Below are 22,201 nucleotides of genomic sequence, written 5' to 3' on the forward strand. Positions count from 1 at the left end.
AGTGACCATTTCCAGCTTTCTGCATCTTAAGTGCAAGTTTTCTATTTTTTTTAATTTGAATTTCTAACTCATGATATTTCAAATTGTATTTTCAAAAATATTATGTGAGCCAAGTAGTATACTAACAGTACCCATTAACAGACTACAGTCACAGGAAACATATTCTCAGAGCACTGTATACAGGCGGTTTACTGAAGAATGTTCTTCACATCACCTATAAGTGGGAAGGGAGAACTGGTCTGAGGAAAAGTGAGGCGATTGGAAGGGAGGACCTAGGTCATTCTGTAGGAAAGCACTAAAACCAGGAGTGCCTGGCTGCCCCAGTCAGAAGCATATACGACTCTTGTGTTAAAAATATTATTTACTAGGAAAAGTTTTATTATTTCATTTTTATATCACGTATTAAAAAGACAATTAGCCTTACTCTTTATAGCACTAGGTCTGTTGTGTGGTCTCAGTTAAATGACATATTTTCTGAACTTTATAGTTAAATTTTATATTTTATTTGACTAGTTCACTAGAAAGGAGGAGTATTTCCATTTCAGTTTGTTTTTTTTCTTTTTGTCTAAGACACATGCAATTAACAATTTCCAAACATGCACTGTAAAAAAGCTTTTATACCTATCTAAAGACATCCCAGCATTACATTTCTTAAAACTTGAAAAAAATGCATGTTTGGAATTCAATTTACCTTATAAAAGAGTGAAATACTCCCTTGCAGAATTCTATTGAGATTCAATTTCTTAATCTTCTGTAATTTCATCTTCTTTCTTAATCTGTACTCAGGCACTTGAAAATATGTATGATTCTGTTTAAAAAGAATAAGGAGAAAATGTCAGTTTTTTAATTTAGAAGTCCATGTGGAGATAAAGTAGGCAAGAATTTTTTCAGCTTCACGTGTTCATTAGTTGCTATAAACCTAGAAAGTTATAGTGGAGAAAACTGTTTACCAGTAGGTCACAAGGTTACAGAACCTAAGATTCAGGACATATTTACTCTTCACTTGTCTAGTATGTTAAATTATATTTCACATTAGAAACTTAGTGAAAACTAAACAAAATATTTAAAGTCAATGTTTGTCGATTCCCAGTCATAGTATGTAGCTGATTAAGAATTTACAACTTATGGTTTTGCTTCATTAATACTCTCCTAATCTTTCCTTTTTATCTAAGTTTACTTAAGCAAATCACTTCACTTACCTATGCCTATATTTCCTAATTTACATAGGAGCATTTGAATACTGAAATCTGTTGTGGAATTTCACTAGTGTAATAATTTCTTTTATATATGAGTTGTATCTTTTATTGTACATTACTTAAAGTTACATAATTACTTTCATTCTAGATTTTATTATTATATACATAACTTTTTTATGATGTAAGAAGTGAGGAAATTTAAGAATTTTAATATACCAAATTAAATTATCAAGTATTTATCATATTTATGACATGCTAAAAGGACCTAGGAGGATACAAAAGTTAAAACTAAAAGTAAGAATTATAACTTTATGAAGTGACACAAACATAAAGGAGTTTATTAAAATAAAACTCACAGGGCACCTGGGTGACTCAGTAAGTTAAGCATCCACCTCTTAGTTTCAGCTCAGGTAATGATCTCATGGTTCATGAACTCGACCCCCGCATCAGGCTCTGCAGTAACAGTGCAGAGCCTGCTTGGGATTCTTTCTCTCTGCAGCCCCCATCCCTGCATCTCTCTCATTCTCAAAATAAACAAACAAACAAAGAAACACACAAACTCACAACATAAGCAGTGTCCTAAATGAAAGTAGAATTGTTATTATTTTCTAGAATTCTAAACTTTATCTGAAGTTTACTTTCCTTTAAAAGACATTGTGAGGAAGCTGTAACTCTTAATGACAACAATAACAAAATCCTGTCCATTTTCTTCACTGTAAAAAAGTGAGGATGAAACATTTCCACTTAGCATAGCTTGTTGTGTGATAGAGCTATCTGGCAGTATTATTTAATGATGATTTTATGTACTTAAAACATTTGGTCTCTTGCTGGGTAAAATGTTACTTTGTCCCTCATTAGAAAATTAAAATTATGGTTACAGGATGATATGTAAGAGCATCATTTAATATTCTATTGAGTTTTATAAGAAATTAGTTGCTTATTAAAATCCTATTTTGCGAGGGTTGCGGAGGGGAGGTGCCTGGGTGGCTCAGTCAGTTAAGCTTCCAACTTCAGCTCAAGTCATGACCTCACGGCTCGTGGGTTCGAGCCCTGCCTCATGCTCTATGCTGACATCTCAGAGCCTGGAGCCTGGAGCCTGCTTCGGATTCTGTGTCTCCCTCTCTCTCTGCCCCTTCGCCCTTGTGCTCTGTCTCTGCCTCTCAGAAATGAATATATGTTTAAAAACACTTTTTAAAAAATCCTATTGTAGGGATTCACTCACTGAGAAATGTCTGTTTTTATCCATTACCCTTAAGATAATTAGTACATATGTATACACACTCATGTAAATATTTGCTTAGATTAATTGAAGTTTCTATTTGATCTGTAACTTAATCACTTAGAACACTAATGTTGCAATTCTGATGCTTCTAAATCATACATAAACCCATAAATTATGGGAAAAAGTCATAAACTAGGGAAAAAATACACCTGGATTTAATTACCCAATAGTATATTATGATAATATAACTGATGTGGACCTTTATACATCTAAAATTTTTCTAAAGTAATTTCACTCTCATTAATTAATCTTAAATAAAAATATTCATGCTTCACTCAGAATTCAAGTATAGAAGCAAACAACAGCATCTGGATTTTTCTCCTTTTCATAGGTTTGCTCTTCTCATTCTTACTCATCTTTCCTTAAAGGATGGGATTACTTTAGCTGGGAAGTCATAGGACATGATCCTGGAGATAAGAAGGAATGAATTAAGTAGACATGAAAAAGGAGCTCTGTCCATCTATATTCACTAAAGTCAGACATAACTTACTGTGATTATTTTACGACTTCAGGTAGCCTTCCCTTTGCTAGCTATTTTATTCTAATTTACTAGTAGTAAATCTTCTCACTGAAACAGTTATCCTCCAAGTGTGTTTCCTGGATCAGCAGTAGCAAGCCACCTGAGAATGTGTTAGAAGTGCAAATTCCCGGGGCGCCTGGGTGGCGCAGTCGGTTAAGCGTCCGACTTCAGCCAGGTCACGATCTCGCGGTCTGTGAGTTCGAGCCCCGCGTCGGGCTCTGGGCGGATGGCTCAGAGCCTGGAGCCTGTTTCCGATTCTGTGTCTCCCTCTCTCTCTGCCCCTCGCCCGTTCATGCTCTGTCTCTCTCTGTCCCAAAAATAAATAAACGTTGAAAAAAAAAATTAAAAAAAAAAAAAAAAGAAGTGCAAATTCTCACAGTACACCCAAACCTGCTGAATCAGAAGTTAGGGGGATGGGGTTCTAGGAGTCTGTTTAACCAGCATTACAGATGATTCTAATCTACACGAAAGTTTGAGAACCACTGTGTTAAAAGAAGGTTCTAGGTTCAGGAATAACGGAGTAAGGGAGAATATTGAAAATTCTGTTTATCTCCGGCAAGTCTTCACAGCTGCACCCGAGTCCCTTTCTTGCCGCGAGTTGTTCCTCCAGAATAGTCTTTGTGGAAGTGCTCACACCAGTTTTCTGAGTTTTTTGTCTAAAACTGTTCATCCAAATAAGAGAAGAAAAAGTCAAATAGAAGTGCTGATGGTGAGGCTTTGAGTACACAAATGAATCAGATCATGCTATTTCCAAGTTAAGAAAGAAGGAATCCTGTCTATTCCCTTATCCCTATTTAATCATTTCACAATGCAGTTCTTTAGTTTTAAGTATTAGTAATATATGGAAAATTATTCTGTGATTACTAACCTTTTTGGCATTTATGTTTTTCCTCATACGTAGCCAAAATGTTACTTAGCTTTGTGGCTGAACTTTTATTTTGAAGCATTGTTCAATTTTTTGCCATAGATGTCTTCGATGTAGAACAGTGTGTGTTCATCTACCATTGTATTATTATAGTGATTTTGTTTTTTTAAGTCAGAGCCAGATTTTGTAAGAGTAAATATAGTTTTGTTGTATTCAAAGTAATTGTTATAAGAGCTACCGTGACTGACCTCTCACAGTGTGCCGGGTACTTTTCTGTGCACTTTACATGCCTTAGCTCATTTAATCCTCACCAGTCGTACTACAGTCATCTTCATTTTGTAGGCAAAGGAAGTCTTAATGTCCCACGCTCTCCTAGGTCGCCTCAGAACCAGCATTCTAGTCCAAGCAGTCTTACTTCAGAGCATTTACTTCTAAGACAGATAGTTAGATGTTACCAGATTATTTATTTGCTTGAGCAGAATTATTTTCTTTACGTCTGTTCTTTTTTTACACACACTACTTAAAGTATTTTTAAGAATGTCAAATAGTGTTTATATAAGGCCATATAATTTAATGAAATAATATAAATCATATTACAGGGATCAATAACTAAAAGTAAATGGGCTTATGAGGTGGAAAATGCCTACTTTAGCACAGCAATTTAGTTGTATTACAGAGGATTCTAGTTACTGTGTTATTAGTCTAGCCTTCCAGGGAATTTTTAGGTAACTCTTGCGAACAAAGGTTAATTCTTTGTAACCGACATAATGATCCCTGTAGGGGGTGTTCAAAACAGCTCTCTTTCATAGATAGAAGGATAGTCACAGAAGACATAGAAGAACAACTTTTCTTGAAGCTCCTTAGAGCTACGAGCAGAGTCTATGGCCCTTGCGGGTTACACAATCCCAACAGCTTTTCACAGAATAGTCATTCCACATTAGCTGAAGTCTTCAGAGTAGCCTTATGTCTGATGTGAAACCGTACAGGGTGTCCCTTCTACTGAAACTGGTACGATTCCATGGGTTAGAATTGTATTTTTGTGATTTTTTCAAGATTTTAATTTAGAAGTAAACTTTATTTGACTTTTTATATTGAATTATATTTACTAGTCTTTATGTCTTAATTTCAACAGCATCACTGCAAAACTTGAAAGAGCTTTAGAAAAAGTTGCTCCTCTTCTTCGTGAAATTTTTGTAGACTTTGCCCCATTCCTATCTCGTACACTTCTTGGCAGTCATGGACAAGAGCTATTGATAGAAGGTATGATTTCTCTCTCTATTCTAATTATTTTAGTTTCCTATAATGTATCTCTTAATCATGACGTAATTTGTACTTCTGGAGGAATATTTATTGCCAAAAGAATGTAAAGACATTGCTTCCACAAATTCGAATACGATACTCCTGTATGCTTTCTTCTTATTCATTTTTTAAGAATAACATGTTTTCACAGTCAGTGCTAATAACAGAATGGAGAACTGTGAAAAAGTGTTGGACTAGGAGACTCTGGCTCTTACAGTCCTAGTCTACCAGGGGTGCGGTATAGCCTTCGTTAGACAGTGTGTGTCCTATGCAGTACTCTCTGTAAGAGCCGTGCTTCTGCAAGTGACTTCTTACTCCCCTAACGTTTGTAATGTGACAATTCTTCACTGAGACAATGTAAAGAAATACTTAACCTGGAGTTGATGAAGTTGTTGTCTTTTACTCAACAGCAGCTTCAATGGAGTGAGGAGGGAAACCAGATAAATTAATTGTTGTGAAGATTTAATTAATGCACCTGTATTAGGAGAGCAGCTTTGAAAATATGGTTTTCTGAAGCCTTACTTCTTTAACAAGTTTGTTTTATAAATATTCATGAGCTTCAGAAAGGGGTAATCTCAATATCTAGATGATCCTGTGAGGACATAATGGACGTAGGTACTATTCCTTGGATTTAGCAGCCTTACGTATATATCCTTTTGCTTTTCACTTTCTGTTTACTGTCATTTTCCTGTGACTGTTCTATCATTGTCTCAACTGCTTTTACACAAGAGAGGCAGTAATAGTTAATAACTTGACTCGGTTAGCTTAGAAAGTGACTTAGAAAGTTACATCCTTTCTGTAAAATGTAGTCAGTGATAGCACCTCCCTCCCAGGGTTCTTGTGAGAACTAAATTATTTAATGCCTATAAAATGTCTTAGAACAGTGACACATGGGTGAGCTATTCATTTAAAAAAAAAAAACACATGAGTTCTTGTTCTAGGCCAAGCATTTTCTTAGGTACTTAGAATATATTCACATATCACAGACGAAGATGTGGAATCTACAAAAGAAAGCAAGTGAACAAACAAACAAAAGCAGAAACAGACCCATAAATACAGAGAACAGACTCTTGGTGACCAAAGAGGAGAGGGGTGGGGAGATGGGCAAAATGGGAGTGGCAGACACAGGCTTCCAGTTATGGAATGAATAAGTCACAGGGATGAAAAGTTACAGCATAGGGAATACAGTGAGAAGTATTGTAATAGTGTTGGATAGTGACAGACGGTGAGCATAGCATAACATACGAAGTTGTTGAATCACTATGTTGTACACCTGAAACTAATCTAATGCTGCGTGCCAACGATACTTTAATAAAACAACAACAAAACACACCTTAATTAAGAAAATATTCCCTGCCTTGAGTTTATATTCCATCAAGGAGAGGTCACTTAGATAAACATTAAACACAATAAATAAATTATATATAGCATGTTAGAAGGTGGTAGATGCTACGTTAAAGGATAAGACCAACACGGGTTTGGGATGATAAAAACAGCAGGGTCAGGTTGCAGTTTTAAAGAGGGTGATTTATTAAATAAACCGCAACTTGACCCTGCCATTTTTATCATCCCAAACTCTGTGTTGGACATATCCTTTAACGTAGCATTTACCATCTTCTAACATGCTATAGAATTTTAAATAGACCAGTGGTAAAAATTACATTTAAGCAAAGACTTACAGGAGGTGAGTCATACACCTTACTAGAAAAACATTCTAGACTGAGAGAATATTTAGTGTAATGACCCCATAACTTGTGTTACTTTACAATAAGAAAGAAAAATCAATAAACATTATTGAAAAAATAAATCTTAAATGTTTCCTCATTCACTTAAAGTCTTTCTTCTGTATTTATATATGTCTTTTCCAAAAATGATTTGGCAAACTTATACAAGAATATATAAATAGTGGTCAAAATGCTAAAATAAATGGAGGATAAATTTAGAAATGTTAGCATGGGTCCTGTAGTGTTATTAAAACTGGAACACAAATGAGCACTAAGTTTTCCAGCAGCCAAAGCAAAGAAGGAATTATTTTAAGTTATTAAGACTCACATTCCTGGTTCCTCAGTGACGGTTTGTGACAATTTTAAGCTCTAAGGAATTACAGCCAGATAACTATTAACTGCTTTATGTTGATCAGGCAAGACCCCACATATGTAGCCCCTTCCCAGAATTTGCCATGATCAGACACCTGGTCTGTTTTTTTATTTCTTCCAGTGCTGCAGAAAGAAGGTAGAAGAAAGGGCTGGGTAGGTAACTGAGAGCTGTTTTTCTTGGGCTTCCCTAAGTTTACCTAAAATACTCTGAATTGAGTACTCTGAAAGAGTATTAAGAACATGCCTCTTGGATTTTTAAAAAATAACTATGCTAAAAATGAAACATTGGAACAAGGTATATATTGAAAGTTCACCTTGTTTTCATCTGGCAGAATACAATTTTATGTTCTAACTTTTTGGCATCCAGAGTTTATCATATTTTTTAAAAGTATGTAGATGTTGTGTTCATATTCTTTTTTGTGTTAACATTACTTAGTACAATATAGCAAATGTTAGAATTTTAGGTTTAATTTTTATTTTTTTAAATAGAAAGTTGACACACTTAGGATATGTCCTCCAAATTTCTGCCAAACTATACATACATTCCAAAAACCTAGAAACATCTGCTGTATAACAGAACAACATTCTATATCTCTCACAATTTAGTTACAACTTTCCTTTTCAGACTCAACTAGTCTCCATTCTCTTGCTATAGAAAACATTAATTATTGAAAACAAGTTACACAATATCACATTTCCTTGTGTTTCTACAACTATGTCTTCTGCATTGGATCTCTTTCCTTTTTTCTTTCCCTCAAATTGTTATCATCCTTTGAATCCAGCTTCTTATTAATGTCCTCTATTCTGTAATCCTGTGTTGTTTTATGTATATAATTTTAATAAAATCATTCCTCACTTATAAGTAGGAAGTATCTTATTGTTTATGTTACATTGCCTAGCTAATAATATTCAGTATTTTCTCTATACTTGACTAGAAAATTATTTTTGTTACTAATAATTTCTGGAAGAGGTAAGTTTTGAAAATAAGGTGGTAAGACAGATAAAATGTTGTGTTCTATAATAAGAATTCTCCGTATTGATCAGTCATCCACAGTCACGAATTAGCTGCTATGCTCATCCAAGGTGTATTCTTGCTTTCCACCCCGGTCTCTGAAATACATGCCCTTTCATGTTCTCATTCTTGAACATGTACTCTAGATCATTCTTTTTTTTTCCCCCTCTCCTCCATTTCCCTTCTTTCTCTAATTTGAAACACTTCCTCTCCTCTGAGAAGAAAAACTATCAAACTATTGTAAAGGACTCAGGAGATTTACATGGTAAAAATACTTTTATGCTAGCCATTGACTTCAAAAAGAGTGCTTATGATAACTAAATCTCATTGCTTTGACTTTGTCATATATATCTAAGTGGTAGGAACAAAGTTGGGTTTAGGTAACTGAAGATACTTGAATGTTATGAAAAGGGAAGGCAATTATTCTTAATTTCAAATAAGAATTTATTTGAATTGTATCTTTGTTGTTTTATATTCATTGTTAATTTATACTTATATTCATTTGGTTTTTTATAGAATAATTAGTCATTGATATTTTACATTGTCTGTGTCCTTTAAAATACAAGCTAAAATAGTGTCTTTCAATGATCTTATCTATCACTTTTTTCGTCAACCTGTGTTAAATTACTATTGAATGATTCTAGAGTACTCAATGTAGTTCTTAACTTTTAAGGTCACTCATTGACAGTAGCTATTTTTATATACCTTTCCTGTATTTCTCTTGGAAATAATTAAGGATTTTTGAAGATAGCAGTTATTCAGAACTTAGTGAACTTTATATAAGAATAATTATAGCTTTTAAATCTGTGAACTAATGCATAAAAATTAGAATAGATATATAGGCAAGTATCAAAATCCACCAGCTCAAGGAGGCAAAACAACTGTTAGTCCAAAATTGTTATATTTATTTGACTTGCTGCACTGATGGAGGATACACTTCACAGGAACAGTGTGGCTTCTCTTAGAGTTTGGATTTAAAGGTGTAGGTCCAGTTGTACATTGGGGGCTGACTGTCAGGAAGCAGATTAGACCTTGCTCTCTATGTCTATATGCTCTCTATCTCATAATATCTCTATTATGCTCTATTTATACTCTATCAGTTAAGATTGGGGTAGATGAGAAGGGTGAGGTTGGATGTAATCTATAGGCTGCCTCTTTTAGAAGCTCTATGTATAGGTTGAAACATCTTAGAAAGAGATGATAGCAGTGCAGAAAATGTTACACTAAAGCATCTGTTACTCTTTTAGTGACATAAATAAATATTCTGTTAAGTCATATAATACTCCAGAATATTTAAATTTCCAAGACTAACACTTTAAAAAAAAATAGCCTGTAATTTTCACTCTACCAAAAGAGAACATCACTGAAATGTTATTATAAAAAGAATGATCCTGATCAAGGAGGCCATATCACCCTTGAATCATTCATAGTAACAGTATGGCCAAATAATTAGAAAAACTTGCATATGTTTAATTCAAAAATTATGGATTAAAATATCTGTTCAGAAGTTATTTTAAAATGGCAATAATACAAAAAAAATGAACATGACAAATTCAGTGTAGATGGCAATGGGGGGCATGCTTTTTAAATAACCCTGAATTCCTCCATGAAAAACAGACAGAACCCTAGGCTTTGAAAAAATAATTACAACAACAAATGAACATTTACAACAAAACTAGGTGACAACGTATCCCACTGAACTCCAAAATATGACCGGGTTGAGACACAACACCTACAGGAAAGCACATGGATCAGCAGAGGCATGGTAGAAAGTGGTGGGAAACGAGACAGCATCTGAGGAAACTGGTCTACGAACACTCACTGGAAAACCCAGAGGGCTAAAACCCAGCAGCTAGAATAGAGAGGGTTTTTACACACTGTAAAGCAGATGAGTTGAGGGGTTCCATGGTAACAACGGAAGGGCTGAGCCGTGTAGGCCCCATGAGAAATTAACCAACCTGAGTTATCTTCCAAGACAAAGTCCCACAAGAAGAAGAAACTACTATGAAGAGAACCCAAATGGAGCGACAGAAGGGCAAGAGAGACAAAGAGAAAGTCTTCGTAAAACTGGGGAACACCAGGGCACCTAGGTGGCAGAGTCAGTTAAATGTCTGACTCTTGACTTCAGCTCAGCTTGTGAGATGGAACCCTGCATCAGTCTCTGCACTGAGCGCAGAGCCTGCTTGGGATTTTCTCTCCCTCTCTCTTTGCCCCTCCCCCCCTCCCCCACCTTTCTCTCTCTCTCTCTCTCTCTCTCTCTCTCTCTCTCTCTCACTCTCAAAATAAATTTTAAAAAATGGGGAAGATAAGCAGAGCTAATAGAGGTCAGAAAGTACACTGTCATATTTTTTTAAAATGACATGAAAACAAACAGAAGAGGGATCTCTAACCTGAAGAGGAAAAAAAAAAAAAAGCTATTCTAAGAGTTTGGGTAAGTTAATGTCACATAAAATAACCAACAAAAAGTATCCTAATCCCACAAATTACAACAAGAAAAATGAGAATAAGTAGAATAATACCCTCTCAGCCCATGAAAGCAAGACAGAAAACAGATGAAAAGTTTTTAAATGAGCTAAAAAGACACCAGAAAATAATACAGGATATGAAAGAACAATTTATATCAGAATTTAAAGAATTAGAGAATCTTACAAATGTGGTTATAGAACTTAGGAAATAATTTGAAATAAAGAAAAATTATTTTAGAAATGAAGGTTAAATTAGAAGAAATAAAGAAGTGTATAAATTCAACAGTTAAGTCTGTAAGAGTAATATAAGGTAAAAAAGGAGAAATAATAAATATTAAAAAAATTACTAAAGGGAATGGAAAAGATGAGAGTGAAAAGGACAGATTTAGATTACTTAATATATATAAATATAAATATAAATATAAATATAAATATAAATATAAATATAAATATAAATATAAATGAGTTTCCAAAGAAGAAACCAAATAAAAGAAGAGCAACATAATAAGACCATAATTCAAGGAAACTCCTGGAATTTGAAAAAAAGAGAGATTTTAAATATATATATATATTTAAAAAGCACACTGAATATCTGAGAAAATTACTCAAATGACCAACACTGAGACACATTCTAATAAAATTAATGAATTTTAAAGAAAAAGAAAAATAATCTCAGGCATCTAGATAAAAATACAAATTAACTTGGGGAAAGAGAATCAAATTGTCATCATAATTTTTGATGGACATATTTTCTACCAGAAGAAAAATGGGGTAGGATATTTAAGATACTCTAGGAATGAAAATGGCAGCCAAACTGGCTTTCATGTATGAAAGATAAACAGATAAACTGTTACACTGAAAGAATTCAGGGAATATTATTCCTATTAGGCTCTCCTGAAGAATCTACTGTAGAATAAGTATCAGGCAACCTAAGTGACTGGAGAGTGTAAACATGATAACCCATGATAACCATCAAGTATACATGTGTTTAGACAACTAACTGAACTAATTTGGTTATATGGGAGAGAGTTATAGTAGTATATAATGGCTTTATGCCCTGAAAACTGAAAAAAGGAGGAGGACTATAATTATATTTGTGGTGGCATTACTGATATTTTTTATAAAACTGTTACATAATGTTATATAAAACCAATTAATAATTGTTGATATTGTAATTATTTTATCTTGTGTGCCTGAAAATTAAGATTCTCATTAAATCTCTCATTAGTTTTGAATTTGAATGGGATATTATAAAAGCTAAATTATTATCTGCATGCACACACACACACACACACACACACAAACAGACACACATTCATATATGTACTCTAGTTCTGTCTACTGTTTTGCCTAGGAACAATGACAAGTTAGTAGCAGAGAGTACATCTGGATTCTAGATTGTAGTCTTGAAATATCATTTACCACTGAAAGAAACCAGTTTTTGGAGAAATGAGTGATGCCAAGGCTAGAACAGTAAATGTTCATGATTTGCCTGCAAAATTTGGTGATACCAAAACCAAGGAAAATCTCAAACACTGTCAAAAGTACTCAGGACCTAACTTGAAGACACTCTTATTGGCCAAACATGGGGCATTTTCAACATCAGTAGGTATAATAACTGCAGTGCATCCAAATGCATGGATATGTTAAATATGTAAGTTGTAAGACTGATTTTTAAAATGACTTGGTTGAATTTAGAAGATAGGGAGCCAATTCATTATTTTGAAAACTGATCAATAAAGGGAAAAATTTGTCTTGTTATTCCTTTGTAAGTTATATCATTTACGTTATCCAATCATTAATGAGGGAAGTCTTCTTTTACAGAAATATAAATATATCTGATAAGTGATAGATTTTTGGGTTAGGTCATTAACATTTAGCATCCCCTGAGAAATTAATAGACCTTAGCATCAATTGCTGCTAACATCACAGAAGGAGAGACAAATAGATAACCGGATGGGAGAAAGCTCTATCATCCATCAAGACTGACTGAGTGACCGAATGAATGGATGAATGAATGAATAAAGTAAAGCTAAATCTGATTGAGATTATATACCAATATGTTAAACTACGCCATAAGAATTCTGCCGTCAAAATTAACACTGGTGGAAATTCTATACAATAAATATCTTGGTTCCTTCAAAATAATTTATATAGGGAAAAAAGTGATAGAGGCGATCTGTAGCTTAAAAGAGCATTAAAAGATATCTCAAAAAATTAATAAAACTGAATTGTTTATAGCTATAACTATCATTTTTGGGTCATAAGCTTTAAAAAGAAAAATCAAAGTGATTATCATAAAAATTAGATAATGATTTGTTAAAAAGAAGGAGAATAACACAAGACACATGGAGGGCTTCTGGGATACTTGGCAAAAGTCTGTTTCTTCAACTATGTAGTGGTTTTAATGATGTTCATTTTAAAATAATTCTTAATCTATGTTTTATGCATTTTACTTATCTGTGTTGTATTTTACAGAAGAATTTTAATGTTCTCGAAGGAGAAAGTTATAAGAAGCTTTTATTGACATTAAAGACATAAGTAACACTGACTATATCACATTCATGGTAGGAAGATGATATCACAAAGAAGTAGTTTCTGTCCATGATAATCCATCACTTTCAATAAAAAAATTGTTTTCAAAAAATCTCAAATTATTTTCATGGAATTTGATGAGTTTTTCTCTTAAATTTCTGTAGTTGAATGGAGGTTGAAAAAAACCAACATAATTTTAAAGATGAACAAGCTATTATAATTTTAAAGGTGTGGTAGTGGCCTGAGCTAAACAGATCAGGCACATTCATTCTCTCTCTGTCTGTCTCAAAATAAATAAAAAGAAAATATCTATAGAATTTGTGCAAAATAATTGAAAAGGAGATTAAAGCACATCATTAAAAAAAGTTAAACACAAAGAAAGGCAGTAAGGGAGCAAATGAGGTACCAAAATGCTTTAAAACAGAGCACAATTTGCAAAATGACAATAGTAAGTTCTTCCCTATCAGTAATTACTTAAAAAGTTAAGTTTATTAAATGCTCCAATCAAAAGGCATAGATTGAATGATTTACAAAGAAAAATGATTCAATTAAATGCTGTCTACAAGAGATTCATTTTAAATCTCAGCACACATACACAGATAGAAGATGAAAGAGTGGAAAAAAGATATTCCATGCAAATAGTAACCAAAACAGAACAGAGGTAGATATACTAATATAAGACAAAAGAGACTTTTAACTCAAATGTTTCAGGATACCACCAGTTCACCGGTGTTATATGTAAGTGATGAATCACCAAATTCTACTCCTGAAATCATTGTTACACTATATGTTAATGAACTTGTATTTAATTTAAAAAACAAAAATTAAAAAAATAAAATATCATTAAAACTCACAATCTATAAGCAGATAACTATAAGTTAAATTGTGAAATACCTACATAATTAAATCTTAAGCAGCCAATAAAAAGCATCATATATAGAATGTTGTCTGATCATTGGAATCTCCTGGTGTGTTATAAAAGCATAGGGCTTACCCTAGACTTACTGAATCAAAATCTCCATGAGGAAAGAATAGATATATATTTTTTCATCAGGCTGCCAGGTGATTTTTATGGTGAGGCAAATACATGAAATTCTTTTATAGAAAATGTATGTTCATTGCTGAGAGAATAAAATGCTATCAATATGTACCATTCTTTAACATTCTCATAAAAATAATAATTAAAAAGAAACAGAAGCTCAAAAAAATATATACTACCAGATCCACCAGATCTTCTCAAAATTTTCTAAAACACTGAAATTGAAGAGAAGTGAATACCTTCAAACTTACTATGTGAGGCCAGCATTTCCCTGACACTGAGACCAGACAAAAACATTAAAAGAAAATTCAGACCCAAATCCTTTATAAAAACTGATGCAGAAATCCTCATCAAAATACTAGCAAATCAAAGTCAGCAGCATATTAAAAAGGATTATACATATGACCAAGAGTGATGTATTCCTAGAACACAAGGATGGTTCACATAGGAAAACCAATATAAATGTAAGACACCACATTAATAGAAGGAAGGAAAAGAAAAAACCTACAATCATCCCAATTGATGCAGAAAAATGATTTAACCAATTCAACATCCTTTTATGATAAAAACACTTAAACTAGGAAGAGGGGAAAACTAACTCAGCATAATATAGGCCATATATAAAAAAATTAAAAGCTAACATGCTTAATGGCAAAAAAAATGAAAGCTTTTCCTTCAAGATCAAGAGCAAGATAGGGATGCCCACTTTAACCACTTCTATGCAACATAGCACTGGAAGTTTTAGTAAGAGTAATTATGTTAAAAAAAGAAAAGGCATCAGGGGCACCTGGGTGGCTGGGTCGGTTAAACATCCAACTTTGACTCAGGTCATGATCTCGCAGTTCATGGGTTTGAGCCTCCCATTGGGCTCTGTACTGACAGCTCAGAGCCTGCAGCCTGCTTCGGATTCTGTGTCTCCCTCTCTCTGCCCCTCCCCTGCTCATGCTCTCTCTCTCTCTCTCTCTCTCTCTCTCTCTCTCTCTCTCTCAAAGATAAACATTAATTTTTTTTTAAAAGCATCAAAATTGGAAAGGAAAAAGTAAAATTATCTGTTTGTATATTACATGACCTTATATGTAGAAAACCCTAGATATTCTACAAAATATTTGTTAATGAATTCAACACAATACAAAATCAACACTTCAAAAATCAGTTGTAGTCCTATAAATGAACATTGAAAAATACAAGAAGGAAATTAAGAAAACAATTCAATTTACAATCACATCAAAAAGAGTAAAATATTTAGGAATAAACTTAACCAACGACCTAAAAAGAAAGCCTTATATACTGAAAACTATAAAACACTGATGAGAGAAATAAAAGAAGAAACAAATAATTGGAGAGACAGCCCATAGCCCATGTTTATGGGAAAACTAATATTGCTAAGATGTCAATATTACCCACAATCTACAGATTTAATGTAGTCTCTCTCAAAATTCCAGTGGTGCTTATTGAAAAATAGCAAAATCTATACTAATATGAATATGGAATCTCAGGGAGCCCCAATTAGCCAAAACAGTCTTGAGAACAAACAAAGTTGGAGGTTTCCTTCTTCCTGATTTCAAAGCTTATTACAAAGCTACAGTAATCAAAGAGTATGGTACTGGCCCAAACACAGACTCATAGACCAATGGGATAGAATCTCTGGCCCAGAAATGAACCCTTTCATACATGATCAAATAATTTTCAACATGGATTCCAAGACCATTCAGTTGGAGAAAGGACAGTCTTGTCAACAAATCATGTTGTGAAAACCTGATGTCCATATATGAATGAATGAAGTTGAGCCCTTAACCTTACACCATGTGCAAAAATTTAAACAGATCAAAGACCTAAATTTAAGACCTAAAACTATAAAACTTTTAGAAGAAAACATAAAGATAAAACTCCATGTTCCTGGATTTGGCGATGGTTTCTTAGATATGACACCAAAAGCACAGGGAACCAAAGTAAAAATAGATAAATTAGACTTCATCAAATTTAGAATCTTTTGTGTACCAAAGGACACAATCAATAGTGTAAAAAGGCAGCATACAAACAGGGAGAAAATATTTACAAACCAAATCTATTGAAGGTTTAATATTGAGAATATATAAAGAACTACTACAATTCAGCAAGAAAAACATAAGCAGTTTAAAAAGGAGCATATTAAAGCCACAAGGTATCACCTCACACCCCTTAGGATGGCTACTATCAAAAACCCAGAAAATAAAAATGTTGTCAAGGATGTGGAGAAACTGAAAACCTTGCATACTCTTGGTGGAAATGTAAAATTGTGTAGCCAGTATGGAAAACAGCATGGCAGTTCCTCAAAATATTGGAAATAGAATTATCACATGAATCAGCAATTCTCCTTCTGGGTATGTATCTATAAGAATTGAGGGGTGCCTGGGTGGCTCAATTGGTTGAGCGTCTGACTTCAGCTCAGGTCATGATCTCACGGTTCATGATTTCGGGCCGGCCCCGTGCCAGACTCTGTGCTGACAGCTCAAAGCCTGGAGCCTGCTTTGGATTCTGTGTCTCCCTCTCTCTCTACACTCCACCGCCATTCAAAAATAAAAATAAACATTAAAAATTTTTAGAAGAATTGAAAGCAAATGCCAAACGTGTATTTTTACACTCATATTCATAGTGACATTATTCAAAATACCCAAGGGGTGGAAACACCCTTAGTGACCACATATAGATGAATGGATAAACAAGATGTGGTCTATAAATGCAGTGGAATATTATTCAGTCTTAAAAAAGGGAGAGAATTCTGACTTGCTACAACAGGGATGTACCCGTGAGGACATTATGCTAAGTGAAATAAGCAAATAACATAAAGACTGTATGATTCCCTTTATATGAGATATCTAGAATTGTCAAATTTATGTATACAGAAAGTAGGATAGTTGCCAAGGGATGCGGGAGAAACAGGGAGTTGTTTAATGGTAATAGAGTTTCAGTTTTGCAAGATGGAGAAGTTCTGGAGGTTGCACAACACTATAAATATACTTACGAGTTAAAAATGGTTAAGATAGAAATTTTTATGTTATGTGTATTTTGCTGCAATTTTTAAGAAAAGTGAAAAGTTTAGCCACAGACTGGAAAGATGTACTTTTTTTTTTAATATATGAAATTTATTGTCAAATTGGTTTCCATACAACACCCAGTGCTCTTCCCAAAAGGTTCCCTCCTCAATACCCATCACCCACCCTCCCCTCCCTCCCACCCCCCATCAACCCTCAGTTTGTTCTCCGTTTTTAAGAGTCTCTTATGCTTTGGCTCTCTCCCACTCTGACCTCTTTTTTTTTTCCTTCCCCTCCCCCATGGGTTTCTGTTAAGTTTCTCAGGACCCACATAAGAGTGAACACATAGGGTATCTGTCTTTCTCTGTATGGCTTATTTCACTTAGCATCACACTCTCCAGTTCCATCCACGTTGCTACAAAGGGCCATATTTCATTCTTTCTCATTGCCACGTAGTACTCCATTGTGTATATAAACCACAATTTCTTTATCCATTCATCAGTTGATGGACATTTAGGCTGTTTCCACAATTTGTCTATTGTTGAGAGTGCTGCTATAAACATTGGGGCACAAGTGCCCCTATGCATCAGTACTCCTGTATCCCTTGGGTAAATTCCTAGCAGTGCTATTGCTGGGTCATAGGGTAGGTCTATTTTTAATTTTCTGAGGAACCTCCACACTGTTTTCCCGAGTGGCTGTACCAGTTTGCATTCCCACCAACAGTGCAAGAGGGTTCCCGTGGAAAGATGTACTTCTAACACCAATAATTGAAAAAGATTGAAATCCAGGTTACACAAAACAGCTACCAATCGTTAAGAAACTCGTAATTCCACAGAACAGTGGGTAAAAGGCAAAATCATTTAATTTGCAGATGAGGAAAATGCAGATGGTCAATAAACATGTAAAAGAAAAAGTTCAACCTCATTTTTAATCAGGTAAATGGTACAAAATATGTCTTTGTATCCAGTTAGTTAAAAATTTATATTTAAAACCCATCCCATTGGCACAAAATACATATTTTTTAAATCCATGTACTAAGGGTGTAGAATCATCTAGTGGGAGTGTAAATTAATGCAAACACTTTGAAATATAATTTACTCTACTTATAAATTTGAATTTGTAAGTTGTATTGACTCAGCAATTTCATGCCTGTGTGTGTACCACGAAGTAATTTTTGCATATGTACACAAGCAGATGTAAATATAAAATATTTATAGCAACACTGTTCTTGCTGAGGACAAACTAGAAGCAAACTGTTCACTAACAAAAGAGTGGACAGATGAATGGTATGGTTGTGTATTACAGTACTATGCAGTAGTGAAATGCAATTTTATAAAAACATTTTTGACCAAAAGAGCTTGTATAAGGATAGTACTATATCTTATATAGAAATTCATTAGTATGTGGCAACATTTTTTAAATGTGACTAAAAATGGTTCATTTATAATTGTTGTTTCTAGGGAATTGGGATCAGGGAAGGTTACACAAGTGCTTCGGGTCTATAATTTTTATTCCTTAAAATGGGTGTTGATTATCATTACATTACCAGAGGTCAACACACTGTGGCTTGATAGCCAAGTATACCAGCCATCTGTTTTTGTAAATAAAGTTTTATTGGAACCCAGATATGCCATTGTCTTATGCATATGTAAACTACTTTTATGTTGACAGTGGCAGAGTTGATTGATTTAGCCAGAGACTGATACCCAAAAAACATTTACTGTCTGACTCTTGTAGGAAAAAAAATGACCCCTGAACTGGACCAATGTCTATACCAATATGCCTTTCAGTATTCCTAACAACAACAACAAAAATACTGAAGAAATAGTGTGTTATGATTGTTAAGATTGTTATCTTGACACTTCTAATGAAGTTATAGAGGCTCTTTGTGGATGAAGAAGGGCAAAAAAGTCATGAATACAGTTGATTGATTCCCGGTTAATTAGTTTTGGACATGGTTTTGGAAATTTGTCAGGTCACATACATTATTTGTTTCTCAAAATTCAAACCATAATATTACCAATTATGCCTTATAATTTACTATGTCTCCCCTATAACCAAGTCCTTATCTAAATCTTTAGTTGGCTAAAAATAATGAATTAAACATGACCTTATTGGGGTGCCTAGGCGGCTTGGTCAGTTAAGCATCCAACTTCAGCTGAGGTCATGATCTCGCAGTTCATGAGTTCGAGACCCATGCTGGGCTCTGTGCTCACAGCTCAGAGCCTGGAGCCTGCTACAGATTCTGTGTCTCCCTCTCTCTCTGCCCCTCCCCCTCCCATGCTCTGTTTCTCTCTCTTCCAAATAAATAATCTTTAAAATTTTTTTAAGAAATGACCTTATTTTTTTCTATCTTTTTGAGTAAATGATAATAGTGTACATAAGAACTTTATGCCTAATTAAAAGCATTTAGTTATTTGTTCAATTCTAATTAGGATCTTCGGGGGTAATATTTTTATTATAAAACTCTTAAGCAATTAAAATTATATTGTAAAGCCTTCAAAAATATAAGTTTCTATAGTTTTTATTCCTTTTGATAGCAGTGTCAATATAAATAATACCTTAAGGGTTTTTTGTTTTGTTTTTTGTTTTGTTTTGAGAGAGGGAGAGAGCATTACTGTGCACAAGTGAAGGAGGGGCAGAGAGAGAGAGAGAGAGAGAGAGAGAGAATCCCAAGGAGGCTCCACACTGTCAGCATAGAGCACAACATGGGGCTCAATCTCATGAACCATGAGGTATTATGACCTGAGCTGAAATCCAGAGTTGGGCTCTTAACTGACTGAGCCAACCGGGTGCCCCTAGGGTTTTTTTATTCTTGAAATAAGAACTGACAAATTTTTTCCTAAGTTAAAAAAACTCACAGTTCAATTAACCATCTTAATATTATATCTTTTGCTTATTATAGTTGTTGACATACTACTTTGAGTTTGAATTCTCTTATTTAAATTTAAAAAATATTCAAAATTGATACAGCAAATATATTTCATTCCTGGGGGTGGGGGGGGGGGGGAAAGATGCTGTCACAGTGTTCTATCCAAGGTGTGAAATAGAGAAATCCAAACTGGATTCTGTAAGTCAAAGGCTCATTAAAAATTATAGATGTTAACATATTTTTTTAATGTTTATTTATTTATTTTGAGAGAGACAGAGAGAGAGACAGAGCATGAGTGGGGTAGGGGCAGAGAGAGAGGGAGACACAGTATCTGAAGCAGGTTCCAGTCTCCGAGCTGTCAACACAGAGCCTGATGCGGGGCTCGAACTCACAAACCAAGAGACCATGACGTGAGCTGAAGTCAGAAGCTTATCCGACTGAGCCACCCAGGGTCCCCTGATTTTAACATATTTTTGACACTAATAGTCCTGAATTTTCAGTTTTACTCTTGGTAATTCTTGCCAGTATATTTTTATCTATTTAAAATATTGTCTATGTAATTAATTTCTGTACCACTGAGAGATGAGATGGTGCAGTAGTCATCTAATTTTTCTCAAAACTTCTATTAAAATGTACATTTTAAGAGTAGCAATGGACAGGACAACAGTGGTTATGTCTAGTGACTGAGATATTTTTAAGAACATTTTGTGGTTTGTTTCAATTTTTACACAAATTTGACTGAGTTTTTAATGCACAAGATGATGGTATAGCCTGAAGGAAATGGAAAGCAAACTTAAGTAATTCCTACTCTAGACAAAGATGAATCTAGCAACAACAATTAAAAAAAAAACATTTCTGGAGAAGTTACATATAGAGGATTAACTGTATTTGAAACTCATTCTTAAGGGATAAAAAACTGTAGCATTGACCTTGTTAATGGAAAGATGGATAATTACGTTTTGTCAGTTTTTCACAGAGATCTGATTCATAAAAGAAATTGAATAAAGGAAAAGTCTCCAATTGTTTTTGTATTTGAATGAATAATTTAAATTTTCCAACATCAGATTGTGAGGTACCAATCTAACACCAGTTATCTTATGCAGGAAGTCATCGTATACATAAGCTCGTATTCATAAGTTTTGTCTTTCACAAAATGGAATTATAAGCAACTTTCACAGATTTTCATATTTAAGATCTTTTCTAATGAATTTTGCCTGTGACGCAAATTTTCATTTTAATGAATTCAGCATTTCTGTTTGTTTTCTAGATGTGTCTTAAATCTGAAAGTACTCTGGAACAAGAGTTTGCAAACTTTTTCTTTAGAGGTCTGGATTATGGACCAACAAACAATCTCTCTCATACATTCTTTGTGTTTTGTGTTACCTGTTTTCACAACCCTTTAACAGAAATGTAAAATCTGTTCTTAGCCTATTGGCCATACAAAAACAAGCTGCAGGCTGGATTTGACTGTAGTTTGCCAACCCCAGGCTAGAGTAAGAGATGATGGCATCATCAAAAGAAAAATTAAATTTAGATACTATTGGTAACAGTAGTTTTTATTTTCACTTAATTGGCTGTGTTTATTATACTATATGATTCTGGAGCTTGAAAGTCTCATGGTTTCAGAGGTTCCTTTATGTACTAAGCACTCACAAGATTTTCCTTAATAAATAGTTATAAACCACTTTTTATTTATTTTATTCATCACATAGTATCTTGGATACCAGGATATTTTTTTTGAAAAATTTGTTTAAAATAAAGATAAGTTTCTTTTAAATGAAAGCCAAGATTGTAGCATTGACAACTACAGTTCAGTGGAGTGTTATTTAAGATTATATTGACTGCAGATTGCATTTCTCTTCCTGTTTTTGATTATTACTTTTGATAAGTTTGGTTAGCTGATACTTAGGTATCATTGTCCATTCTTTGCATAATTCTATTTAAGCAACAGTGTGTATCTTTAGTTCTTAGAGGGTTTTTTTTTATAATTTTTTAAACGTTTGTTTATT

The 22,201-nt window shown here is 33.9% G+C and overlaps 1 protein-coding gene across 7 annotated transcripts in view; it reads left to right on the forward strand.

Annotated features, from left to right (window-relative positions):
• The window catches only part of NBEA (neurobeachin), a 691,423-nt gene that overhangs the window by 285,809 nt on the left and 383,413 nt on the right, over positions 1 to 22,201 (forward strand). For all 7 annotated transcript variants that reach the window (XM_047078787.1, XM_047078803.1, XM_047078809.1 and 4 more), the window contains one exon: positions 4,996 to 5,123. In XM_047078787.1, the coding sequence (XP_046934743.1) occupies positions 4,996 to 5,123 (128 nt within the window). The remainder of the gene's footprint in view (positions 1 to 4,995; positions 5,124 to 22,201) is intronic.

Source organism: Lynx rufus, unplaced genomic scaffold (genome assembly GCF_022079265.1).
Source record: "Lynx rufus isolate CCGP_SWC_20201006 ecotype Redwood Valley unplaced genomic scaffold, mLynRuf1.p SCAF_1, whole genome shotgun sequence".
In the NCBI taxonomy this organism is placed as follows: Eukaryota; Metazoa; Chordata; class Mammalia; order Carnivora; family Felidae; genus Lynx; species Lynx rufus.